The 13,152-nt window shown below is 38.6% G+C and overlaps 1 protein-coding gene across 3 annotated transcripts in view; it reads left to right on the forward strand.

The window, feature by feature from the left end:
* The window catches only part of grb14 (growth factor receptor-bound protein 14), a 30,148-nt gene extending 18,721 nt beyond the window's left edge, over positions 1 to 11,427 (forward strand). For 2 of the 3 annotated variants that reach the window (XM_028590854.1, XM_028590856.1), the window contains 12 exons: positions 2,020 to 2,176; positions 4,441 to 4,562; positions 4,726 to 4,800; positions 4,972 to 5,109; positions 6,492 to 6,602; positions 6,712 to 6,807; positions 7,171 to 7,233; positions 8,782 to 8,898; positions 9,262 to 9,331; positions 9,427 to 9,514; positions 9,979 to 10,072; positions 10,240 to 11,427. In XM_028590854.1, the coding sequence (XP_028446655.1) occupies positions 2,020 to 2,176; positions 4,441 to 4,562; positions 4,726 to 4,800; positions 4,972 to 5,109; positions 6,492 to 6,602; positions 6,712 to 6,807; positions 7,171 to 7,233; positions 8,782 to 8,898; positions 9,262 to 9,331; positions 9,427 to 9,514; positions 9,979 to 10,072; positions 10,240 to 10,386 (1,278 nt within the window). In that variant the 3' untranslated portion in view covers positions 10,387 to 11,427. Of the gene's footprint in view, positions 1 to 1,587; positions 1,766 to 2,019; positions 2,177 to 4,440; positions 4,563 to 4,725; positions 4,801 to 4,971; positions 5,110 to 6,491; positions 6,603 to 6,711; positions 6,808 to 7,170; positions 7,234 to 8,781; positions 8,899 to 9,261; positions 9,332 to 9,426; positions 9,515 to 9,978; positions 10,073 to 10,239 lie in introns of those variants that run through there. The other variant, XM_028590855.1, reaches the window with a different exon arrangement.
* Positions 11,428 to 13,152: the final 1,725 nt, after the last annotated feature.

Consider the following 13,152-nt stretch of genomic DNA (forward strand, 5'->3'; position numbering starts at 1 on the left):
CCAAACTAAAATTTGCATAAAACTAATTCTACTATTTTCAGTTTTTAGTGTTACGTAATGCAAACATCAAGTATATCTGCAATGCTAATGTACCAAAAAGGTTCTCTTACCCTCTGACAAACCCTACCCTGTTCCTAGTGAAATGTGATCCCTGAATAATTTCATTTGGCCAACTCTCAGAAAGCCACTTCCTTACAGCAGCTTAACAGAAGCCCAGGCTAGACACAGTTATCACCAGCAGTGCAGCAAATACAGTACATACCTATTTAAGATCTAGGGTTTGTTTCTTTAAAATGCATATGGTTTTGCACTGTTTTTCTCAGCTGTTATTGTCTTTGTCTCTGATTTGGTTTTTAAAAGATTTGAGATAATTAACCTGCAGTGTTAACTATATTAAAACCCTGGCTGCTGGAGTAATCTGTTTAATATAGGCCCTCTTCTTTGTGGACTTAAACAAGCAAAGATATTTGTCTTGTAAGGCTCCAAGCGGGCTGATTAAACACTTAATGGTTTACATTGAGAAATGATGTCATGAGCTGGAGGATCCCATTGGCTGATGGCTCCTTGAGGGCTCAAACCTCAGCCCTGCTGGAGAGCGCTGACCTCTTTTCTCTCCACAAAAGGAATCAGGCTCGCCCTGCCAGGCTTTAAACAACCAATACCACTCATTGAAAGAAAAGAAAAGAAAAGAGACGGTCATTTGGTCTTTACTGTGCCTCCCTCCGTGCCCCCTTTCCGCACCCGCCTCTGTCAACTTTAGACTGAGTTGACCCAACTAGCATTACATTTAACCAGCACCTTTGTAATTGCTCTGTGGGCTCTTGCAGGGCATTATGCTGGGAGCTCTGCTTGCCATGGGCGTGTGAATGTTAATGGAGAGGGGGTTGTGACTCTCTCTGTCTCTCCTCCTCGTAAGCCCTTTTTTAGACACGGAATATGTTACATTGCTGGCTTCATCTATCTCGTAGTGATTTTTGTCATTCAGACATGGGTGACTTTTACATTAATGTCCCTTATAGCGGGGAAACCATAATTTTCGGGATAGGAAACAGTTTTTATAGACTGATCTGATATGAGAAGACCATTCTCCTCAACAACCTAAAAAGGGCTCTTTCATAGTATTTCCTAGTTTATTAAGTCTGAGTTTGTGCGTAACAGATGAAGATTGAGATAATGTATTGCAGTGATCTTAGGATACAAAACGTGCAAGTAGTCTCTCTCTCTCTCTCTCTCTCTCTCTCTCTCTCTCTCTCTCTCTCTCTCTCTCTCTCTCTATTCAGACTAGTATTGTGTTGAAAGTGATACGGAGATGTTAGTAAGTCCAACCTAGTGAGGTGCATGTCTAAAAGGGTCTCCAGTGGATGAGCAAATTGATCTCTGGCTTCTTCATGTTTAGTGGTGTAGAAAGGTAGCAGGGGATTTTGTATCAAGCCCCAGCGATACAGATATGTGGACAGCGCTGTGCTAAGAGGCAGTTTTGTCTAATTGCCGAGAGAGAGAGAGAGAGAGAGAGAGAGAGAGAGAGAGAGAGAGAGAGAGAGAGAGAGAGAGAGAGAGAGAGAGAGAGAGAGAGAGAGAGAGAGAGAGAGAGAGAGAGAGAGAGAGAGAGAGAGAGACTCGTGCTTCCCAGCTGACACTCAGTGCTGTCAGACGCATGTTTTTATGTTTCTTACAAAAGCTCTCTTTTGCAATGCTGTGTACTCAGCCTTGCATAGGCTACAAATCTTGTCCAAACTCAGAACTCTGCTTGGCTCCAAACAGGGGGGTAAGTTCTCCTTTCAGATGGATTCATTTTTTAAGTGTTTGATGTCTCAATGTGATATTGCAAGTTTTCTTCCCAAGCTATTTACATCCTAGAACATGCTTTGCACATTGTTCTGTACTTTTTAGGTCTTTCATCAACTCTAATTTTCTGAGTACTTTGTTGCTACAATATAAAGAATGGGCTATCTAACTGGTGTATGTGGGTCAAACTGATTAATTTGTCTGATACTTTGTCTACATCCCATCCTGTTGCAGGTAATCAAAGTTTATAATGAAGATAACACCAGCAGGGCAGTAGAGGTTCCCAGTGACATCACTGCCCGGGACATATGCCAGCTGTTTGTCTTGAAGAACCACTGCATTGATGACCACAGCTGGACTCTTTTTGAACACATATCTCATCTGGGAATAGGTAAAATGTTGTTTTCTGTAAAATTAGCATCTTTTCATGAGAATTTAAAAATCTCATAACTGCATGGTCAGTATCACAATCAAATCTCCAAAAGTTGTGAGAGTCTACGATAATATGAGGTTAAGTGTTAAGTGTCATTAGTCAAAATATACACTAGTTTAATTTTGACATATTTATAATATGCACTGGTATTAAGCTATAGCCTGACATCTCCAGACCAAATCGCAGGAGTGAGCTATCTGTCAGAAGAAATAAAACATGAGCTTGCAGATTCATATGGTTGCCAGCCTAGTATTAACAATGCAATGTTAATGTTGTTAGAACTATGTGCGAGGTTTGCTTGATTTGATGGGATAGTAGGTAGCAGGGTGGTGACGTGTAAATGTGTGACTGGAACAGAGCACCTTCCTCTGTTTTTGTTCAATCCTAAACCAATTCATTCCCTAATCACATTGTGTGTACTATGAGGGGTGATAATGTTCGTATTGATTGTGTCTTAGTCACTGTGAGCATCAATTATATATCCTCCTTGCACAAAATATTATTTATTATCATTTATTACATTGGGGTTTATAGATTTCCTCTCACGTATATTTTTCAACCATACTAGTATTGTCTGCATAGCTTTTGTTGTGGAATGCAAAAGGTTGTTGTAAGGTCTTTGATTTCTATGCCACATTACCTGCTGCTGCTGATTTGATCCATTTTAATTTAAAGCACCACCAGCTATAAACCAGACTGGTATTGTTTGAAAGCTACACATCAAGTTTAATTGAGGGGGTTTCATTTTTATTACAGAAATGGCTTAGCCTGGTTGACACCAGACTCTTGTCAGTTGTAACTGAGAGTAGGTCTGGGAAAGGTTCATTGACAGCTCATTTCCAAAGAGGCGTCACCAATCGGCGCCGCTCAAATGCCTCTGGGCGCAATTGGATAGTCCAACCAATCAGACGATCCGGGTGACGCTGCGCTTCGGTAGCCGTCATGTTGAATTTAAACAAAAAGCTGCTCGCCGTCGCTGTGCTATCATCGTCGCGCAAAACCCGCCTCAATGGTTGTGATTGGTGTAAAGCCCGCCTCAGCGGTTGTGACTGATGCCTTGATTTTGGGGACATTGGAATTGGGTTTGAATGGGCTCTTTGCCAGACTGACTTGCAGAGCAACTCTCAAATTTGCTGGAAGTTTGTCAGGGTTTACCCAGGCTAGAAATGGCTTGCTTTAGATACTACTAAGAAACATTTGAATTGATGCACTATCAAATAATTAGCTGTTAGATGTAACCATTTATGTAACGTACAGTATACCTTGACACATAGTACAGTGGGGGAAATAAGTATTTGACCCCTTGCTGATTTTGCAGGTTTGCCCACTTACAAAGAATGCAAAAATCTACAATTTTAATCATATGTACATTCTAACAGTGAAAGACAGAATCCCAAAGAAAATTCCAGAAAATCACATCATATGAATTTATTAAAATTGATAACCATCTGATGAGGAAAAACAAGTATTTCAAACTATTGCACACATTACATAATTCATCCATCTGTTCTGTTCCAGTCATCAATGCTTAAAAAAAATATAAAACCACATATAATTGCTTTCCAATGAAAACCATGTATTTAGATATGTTATTTTACTTTTTATAAACTAACCGATTAAATGCTCCTTTTGTGAGTTCGCAAAATTACCCTGAGCTAATATAATTCTGTAAGAGCCCACTAATTCAGAAAAAAAGTTAAGCATTTGGAGATACATGTTTTTCACAGTATTTAGGCTGTAGACTGTAGTTAGCTTTTTTGCACCGCTCAAGAGTTTATATCAATAAATGTTTATTCAATGAAATCATTTCAGAATGATCAGCCATGTAAATCATGAAAAGTTAGCCTACTTGTTGTCGATGCATTTTCCCTGATATTATTCAAAGCTGTTTCACATGGCTTTCTGTTGACCTAATGGAAAAACATTTATTTGTTCAATCATTTCAAGGTCTAGGAAATAATTAATGCTGATATTGTACTGATTTATCCAGAGGTTACACATTGACATAAGGTTAATAACCAAACTCTGTGCCTTGAAATAAAGCAATACAACTCTTGTCAGGAAATCTTTTGCAGACATCTTTTGCTTTATCATTTTAAGAACATTTCAACTTTTTACTTTTTACATTACAGCCAATTCTATTCAGCCTTCATCTTTTATCCATAGAGAGGTGAAAAACACGTTAACCTGTCATTGATTTTATTTCCTCCTGGTCTCACTAGAGAGAACCATTGAAGACCATGAGTCTGTTATGGAGGTACTATCAAGCTGGGCAATGGACACAGACTGCCGGCTGTATTTTAGGAAGAATTATGCCAAATATGAATTCTTCAGGAAACCCCTGGTGAGTTTGTGATAACATCATACTGTAAATACGGTGATGGGTTCATACACATCATTTTGCCTTGGCATAGACTCTTTGAACCGACCACCTGTATTCCCACCACTGTGTGGGTTGAGGAGTTTAAAGACTGTTGTAATAACTAATGTTGCTTTCATATTGGTAGGACTTTTTCCCGGATCACATGGTCTCTATATCAGGTGAAGCCAATGGGATGGCGGATCACTCTCAGCTTATACAGGTATCCCATTCAAATTTCAATCAATTTATTTATGTTAACATTGCACTCTCTTTGTCCTTGAGTGCCAAGAATTACAAGGCTTTCAATCTTCTGTGTAAATGTCCTGTGTTACCTTAAGAGTATACTGCACACACACACATCTATGGACAAATATTTCTCTACCCAACACAGACCTTTCTCAACTCCAGCACTTGTCCAGAGATACATGGACACCTCCATGCCAAAGAGCAAAGCAGGAAGTCTTGGAAGAAGTTTTATTTTGTCCTGCGGAGGTCAGGGCTTTATTTCTCCAATAAGGGAACTTCCAAGGTCAGTAAAACAAAATGACTTGTCTACAGAATGTTGTCTGCATTTTATGAAATTCAAAAGCAATATCAAAAGCAGATTACTACATGGGTTATTTGTTGCATATAATTAAAACCATTCCGTTGCATTCAATCTTATTCTGATATGTACTGTTATGGGTCTGTCATCTTACTTGAATTAATGGCTTAATCTAAGAAGCTACATCCCAGTCCTCTGTTGGTACATGGTGGGGTCACCAGTTCATCGTCTGTATATATCTCAATCATGCTGTGAGAGAGCAGTGGAACAGGTTGAGCTTGATTTTCCTTAGCTCAGCTGGCATGTCAGCCAGGTAGAAACAGGACTCTCAAAGCTGCTGACAAGTGAAGCTTATACCTAGGCACCAGTCGTGCCAACACAACTACTTCTCAACTGCTTTCATTTCCTACAACAGTAGACCTTTTGTTGTTGGGTGCTGGAGGGCTTTGGTATGGTACCCACTTTTACTCCAGCAGGGTTCACCATTCATCTGTGGTCAGAAACATTGCTAGTCAGTCAGCACAGACACTAACGGCTGTGGCATTACTTTAAATAAGGAAGTGGGATAGGTGCGTCACTTGAAAGCAGAACAATGGTAATCTTTGTGCTTTTTTCTTTCTTGGAAATGTATCTTTGGCACAATGTGGGTGTTGACACTGTCTCAATACATGTATGTCTAATTTTATCTTTATCATTGTCATGCATTTATAGGTTAACCACACCCAGAATGACTAATAACACTGTTACTTATTGATAAATATGCATTGTTTAAATTTGCTTTTGCTCCACCTTTGTCCTAAATGAGCTATTATGTTCCTTTTTTATTAGACTGTAAGCATGGTTTCATTCAGATATATTAAAGGTACTCTAAGCGATGTGCCGCGTTTTTTAGGCTACAACATTTTTTGTCACATACAGCAAACATCTCCTCACTATCCGCGAGCTGCCGGTCCCCTAAACACACTGTAAAAAAAGCGGTCTCTGTAGACCGCTCAGGCTCCACACACGCCTACAAAAACAAAGTGGTCCAACCTGGACAATGCAAACATACACCAACCGTGTTCCAGCGTTCAGCCAATAACGGACAAGAAGGATTTGGGGTGGGGGTTGGGGCGGGGGGAGGGAGGAGCGAGTTAGTCTCCGTTTTCTTTGAAAATACTTTGAACGTCAACAAGAAGTAACGTCACCCAACATCGCTTAGAGCACCTTTTAAGGTGGCATTTTACCACTTTTGCCAGTTTTCATCCCTTTCATACTGTACAACAGATTTACAGATGAATACTAGACCCAAAACTTTGATTTGATGTTGCATCAAAATGTATATCTATACTGTACGTTTGTTTTATGAGGACCTCTTTGTTTTACAGGAACCAAGGCATCTCCAGTTCATTGCCGACTTCAGTGACAGTGATGTCTACACAGTGTTGTCAGCCAAAAAACTACATGGAGCACCTACAGATTATGGCTTCTGTGTCAAGGTACCCTCACTTTCTAGAAATGCCAAAACTAAACAAAAGAAGCAGAAGTAAAGTATTGATTCCCAGCATGCTGAACTCCTTTTTTTCTCCTTGTAACTTCTTTCTCCAGCCCACAAAGTGTAGTTCAGCCCGAGACTTGAAGTTGCTTTGTGCGGATGATGAGCAGACTAGGACCTGCTGGATCACAGCCATGCGCTTGTTAAAGGTTGGCTTGCTGATTACTAACTGGTGATGTCTAGGAGAAGAAATGCTGAGTCAGTGCTAGAATAAGATTTAGCTTTGGGAGGAGGTCAAGGGAAATTATTGAGCGGTGGTGGATTAGCACCCTTACTTTTTATAGAAGCAGCATGTGTTCATTGTCTGGATATCTGCTGGATACACTTAGAGCATTAGTCACTCTCCTGATGGTCTATAAATAATCTATAGTAAAGCACAACACACTGTGATTTATTTGTATCTGCCCCTATTTATCACTACACTTCAGGTCTACTGAAAGTATTTTAAAGTTAACATGTAATAGATATTTGGGATTAGAACTTAAAATGCTGCTCATTGTTCTGTGTTTCAGTATGGAATGGAACTGTACCAAAACTTCATTCAGCCACACCAGAAACAAAAAGCGTCCCCAATGGTAAGTTGAAGGTCTTATTTTTATCATGTCACTCACTTGAAAATTACTTAAAATGTTACATTCTCACTTTGAAAATGTACTTTGTAAACCTATGAATTAAAAGACTCACGACTGACATAGGTCACTCATGGTGACAAACACAAAATCTAACCTCTTATTTCTAGCCAAAGTAGGCAACTTTATTTTTAGCCAAAAAGCTCTGATACATCCAGGGTAGAGTAAAAAAGAATTGCCGGTGCAACACAGATGTCTTCTTACTTTATATATTTTTTTATTTTTTAAGGTGCATAACAGTGACTAACGTTTCTATGTAAAGTTACATCTTCATCAGTCCTCTGATAAATCCACTTTAATATAATACCTGCCAAGCAGCGAATGACAGACAGATAACATTAACAACTAGCTGGAGAACATGGTAGAGCATTTAGCAGCAGATATTGTACTCAGGAGGTGGTGGAGACTAAACTAAAGCTAAAAGGATATAGGTAAGGTTATAGGTTATAATGCGGTCAATGTTGATTTTTTTAGCTTGTTTCCATGTGACCAAAAGAAAATTAAATAATGCTGCTTTAAAGATAAGTTTGTATGCTTCAAAAATATGTTGGAGCCAACACATAGCAGAATAGTAATATAATTGTGTAGGACAAATGAGGCACCTTCACTGTGTTAATGTGGGTTTGGTTTCTCATAATGGCATCAAGACTCTACTGGGAGTGTTTTTCGCGGCAGTGAACCCAATCTATTTATGGCTTTTGGAGATGTTCATGAACCCTCCACTTTCTAAAAATACACAGTAATCAGCTGTTCTCAGATTTAACAACTCATCACCTCTTCTCTGCTGTCGGAGGGTCATATGTGACCAACAGCCTCACCGATAGAATTAGCTAGAAAGACAGGGGAGTGCATGCATCTGCCAAATGCAGGGTCAGGCTGCTGAAGCTTCTGCGGTTTACCTGACAGATTTAGCTAAACATGCTACATCGAGAAAACTGCTTCATGGGATCACTACAAAGTAAATAAAAGATGTACTTCCTATACAAAATTAAGTAACATATTTATAAGCAATGATTGGTATTTCATCATTGGAATTGCGCCAGAGTAAATAAGACGGGCGGGAATGCCTCTATCCTCAAAGTAAACACTGCTCACTTTGTTTTAACCACTCGTTTAAATTGTAAGCTTAGTAGGTAGTAGAACAAATTTGGTCATTTAAAAGCTTCTTGGTAATCCTGATAAGAAGAATTTTCTTGAGTGTGTGCAGTGAGCCACTCACTATATGGCAGCTTAAAGGACTAAAATGTGCCCATGTGTCATTCTTTTCAAAGCCACTCTAATCCCTTTTCAATGGCGTTTTCTGTCTGGAATCATCCAGAAATGATGAAGATGGAGTCACGTTACTCAGACACTAGATGGCAATATAATACCATAAGAACGCACAGTATAACACATATGTATAACATATACCCAAAGGACAGGAAAATAAATCCCAAAAAACAACAACCTGAGGTCATTACAAACCTAACTTTTCAATTATGTCTGCAATTTCAGAGAAGCATCTCAGAGAATTCACTGGTGGCCATGGACTTTTCTGGCCAAAAGAGCCGGGTGATTGAGAACCCGTCTGAGGCGCTGTCTGTGGCTGTAGAGGAAGGCCTGTCATGGAGGGTAAGTCAGGGTGTCACCCAGTGAAAACATGCTCTTTGGACATTTTGGTGAATTTAAGTGTGAGAGAATCTAAGAACTAATCATTCAAATGTCATAATGTGCTCTTACAATGTACAACCTTATCCTATTTGGTAATGTCCAGTGTAACAAGAGTTATTAAGAATTAGCATAGTTATTTGATATACAAACAGTATATTAATACACACGGGGGCTTAACACAACAAAATAAAGCTTAGAAGATCAAGAGTTGAAAGCACCTCATAAGTTATTACGTTTAGAATACAAAGGCAAGAGAAACTGGATAAATTATCTATGTATTAACATTACTTCAACTAATGTGGCTGTAACTCATTTCTCCCGTAGAGAAAGAGCTGCCACCGTCTGAGTGGCCACGGGAGCCCCTCCACATCACAAAGCTCAGTGTCAAACATAGGTTTGTGGGGCACTTTTTTATTATTATTTTGATTTGCCATCTGTACTCAAGAGAAATAGATTATTAACAATGAATTGTTTCTCTTTGTGTTTCAGCCCTCCACATGACTCAGTCCTGGTTCCACGGCAAACTGTCTCGGGATGAGGCTCAGCGTCTAATTACTCAACAGGGTCATATCGATGGGTAAGCAGTTATACTCCTTTCTTTTGTGTTTACATTATGTCATGACAGACATGACAGATTATTACTGTAGGTACTGTAGACCTCTGGGCTTACTGCATTTGGTGTATGATCCTCAACAGTGATTATACATTATACAAAATATATTATATGTTGTAGAATGTGACAGAAGTCTTTTACGAAGACACAAGAAACATTAGATTTATTGTATCATCACAACATCTAAACGTATCTTTAAATATATACATTTGTCAACATACTGGAAGCAGATCTCCAAAAAGTAAAAACAAGGGAGCTAGAGCTAAAGCAATAGTCTCTAGTGGTCCATTATAGACCGGACAGTTTGCCCTCTGTCTATTTTTAAAGTACTGGCAAATGGTGCATGATGTAATAAAAAATGTTGTCTTTATTTTAGGAGATTTTGAAATAGGGTTAAAGTAAGATAAAAGCTTTCTTTTTGTTTTCAGAGTATTTCTTCTGAGGGACAGCCAAAGCAACCCTAAGACATTTGTACTGTCGCTGTGTCACATGCAAAAAATCAAACACTTTCAGATCTTACCTGTGAGTACAATCCACTTTTGGATATACAATGTTTTTTATTTATCTTCCCAAAAATACCTCCAAATTTGAGCCTTATTGTTTATTAAGTTATCCATCGCTTGTGTGTGATTCCTTTGTGTGTGGATGTGCATGTATGCATTTGTATATGTGTGCATACTCTACTGCAGGTGGATGATGAAGGAGAGTTATTCTACAGTCTGGATGATGGCCACACACGGTTCACTGACTTGATCCAGTTGGTGGAGTTTTACCAGCTAAACCGAGGGGTGTTGCCCTGCAAGCTCAAACACCACTGTGCCCAGATCACCCTGTGAACATGGGGACCCAAGAGACCCCCAAGGGCCCAGATGCACCTTAACTACAGGGCCTTTTCTGGACAAACACTCCCAGTGTTATTGTGCCTTGAAGAAAAAGAAAGCTATCCAGACTGAACAGCCATGCTAACTAACTTCATAAAACTACTGTTATCATCCACTATCGTCTACATTCGTACTGTGCTACATGGTCCCTCCTTATTTTTCTTTTTCAGAACAAGCTGAATTTGACAAATTACTGTTGACTGTATAATAACTGGCTACATGTGCTCAAGATGATGTGCACATTTGTCTAGTGAACGTTTTGTGCCAATGTGTGGCGGTAAATCCATTGTGCAAAGTCCAAACCGGACTTCTCGTACTGTGTATTGTAGACCTGAATGTATACTGCAAACAGCTTGTGATTCTAACAACATCATGACACTAGTGAAATAAAGTATTTTTTTCTTTTCTTATTAACATACAGTAGTTTGTAGTTAGTTTAGTTTTCACTAAAACATTTCAATAGAATGTCTTCTGCAGTATGTATACCTATCATCATTTTTTATTTGAAACCATATCATGATGGGAATTATAGTAGCCTACACAACATCTCTTTGAGTAATTTCAGTAAAACTCTATCTTACTTTTCATGTCATTGTATTTCTAATTATTCAGGTATTTTTATTTTTTTTAAAGAAAATGATTGTTTTCTATTTGAGAGCTAAAATGACGTCTCAGGAAGTGTCACTGTGCATGTTCCTGTAAGCTGGACTGAGACTGTTGTAGAGACAAAAGGAGAGGTAATGTTCAGGTGGAGAGGAATGGCACACAACCTCACTAGCCTGCACTGTTCATTCATTTTAAATGTATGTGATTAAATGAAATGTTTGTATTACATGTATTACATTATTGTGAGCTTGCTCTAGAACGAGAGGAGTGAAATATAATTCAATTTTAGATTTAAGCCATGAACATGAAAATCAGAAATACTGTGTGACTGATTTAAATCATATCTGAATTCAGTGTACAATAAAATTGAGGTTTTATATTTTCCAAAGATTCAGGTATACAGTTTACAAAACCTGGGTTGCTTGTATTTTGATGCTATTGCCATTGCTATGGGTATACAGTGTCAGATATTGCTTGTTTATAAAAGCCAATAATTCATCAGCTTTAAAAACACGGTATTTTAAATCATTGACATTGAAATGACCACATTCTGTTTCATATTTTTTTTTTTCCAGCTCGACAACAGTGCATTGAACAATGAACGTCATGGACTGTGTAGTTTTATAAACAAAGTCTGTTTGCAATGTATAATTTGTATGATGTATTGTCGCATTTAACAATCTACAAAGTAAACTCACTATTACTTAAAAACTGCCAGCAATTGCTGTAGTTTAGTATGCAGCAGATGAGATCTGGGACAGTGTGAAGCAATTGATCACTAGGCTGATAAACTTATATATATATATATATATATATATATATATATATATATAAGAGAGAGAGAGAGAGAGAGAGAATACATTATAGTATTTGTATAGTAGGCCTAAATGGGTCATGCAGGGTTATGATACAAATGCAATACCAATATTGCAATAACGGACACTAAACCTCACTATAAAATGAAATGTCCACCTGAGCCATCTCCTCAGCACATAGAGTGCTTCTCTGTTCAGAAAGTTTTTTTATAGTGAATACATAAGTCATGATTTTCTAATGAGATCCAGCACATAGTTGCATTTAGTCACAATATATCCTGTATATGGGACACAATAGCCTTACATTGTCATGTATGATTTACTGAATTCTGTGGGCGGCATATGGCTACATATACTGTACATAAGCTGTGTTCTCCACCTAAATAACTCCTATAACCACTAGATGGTACTAGAAGCATTTTGCTTTTGCTTGTCCAGGTTTATGTTTGAAATCATAATGTGTCTAGTGCAATTACAATTACATCATGCATATAAAATGTTTAAAGAAAAGTTAAACATTCAACTAAGACTTCCATGCTGTTGAGCATCTAACATTTCATATGCAATGAGTGTGTTCTACAATGACACCAACAGCAACCCCTTTTGCCTGTTCTTACTCTGATAAATAATTTAATATAACAGGTGCAAGTAATACATTTTAGGTAATCTAATTTTACAAAACTGTAAAATTTAAATTTACAACCAACTTTCAAGGCTCCATAGAATATAAAATGTGAAAAGAATAGAAATGGATGTGATTGTTCGCTACACAACAGTAAACGGCAGAATGTCTTGTCTTGAAGCATTCGTGTTAAACAATCTTCTCTGTTGTGATGCGAAAACATTGCCCCTATACCTCCCCTGCTCTACTTCAATAGCACATTTTGAAACTGTGCTCACATCCAGGGGAGATGTGTGCACACAGAGAAGTCTTAAATGCACCCCTGCTTCCGAGGTCTTGTGCTAAATGTTGTTTTGGATGTATTCCTGCCATTGATCGGAGTCTGGCTGCAGGGGGAGAGATGGCAGCTGGGAGAGACTGCGCTTCCTTTAATGAATTCATCCAGCTCTATTCTGCCCTAACGGCCTGTGGATACAGCATTTCTCCTAGTAAATAAAGACCCTCTCTCCGCTCTGTCTCTGGCCCTCATGGACAACCACCACTGTTCGTAACACTTCTCACCACTACATTGGATTTACTCCTGCCTCCACTCTCACTCATGACTTCAGGTTTTGCACTTCAGAGTTGTCAACTTTACACGGTTCTTAAATGCCCCTCTTGTTGTATTCCCCCAGTCTG

This window comes from Perca flavescens, chromosome 11 (genome assembly GCF_004354835.1).
Source record: "Perca flavescens isolate YP-PL-M2 chromosome 11, PFLA_1.0, whole genome shotgun sequence".
Lineage (NCBI taxonomy): Eukaryota > Metazoa > Chordata > Actinopteri > Perciformes > Percidae > Perca > Perca flavescens.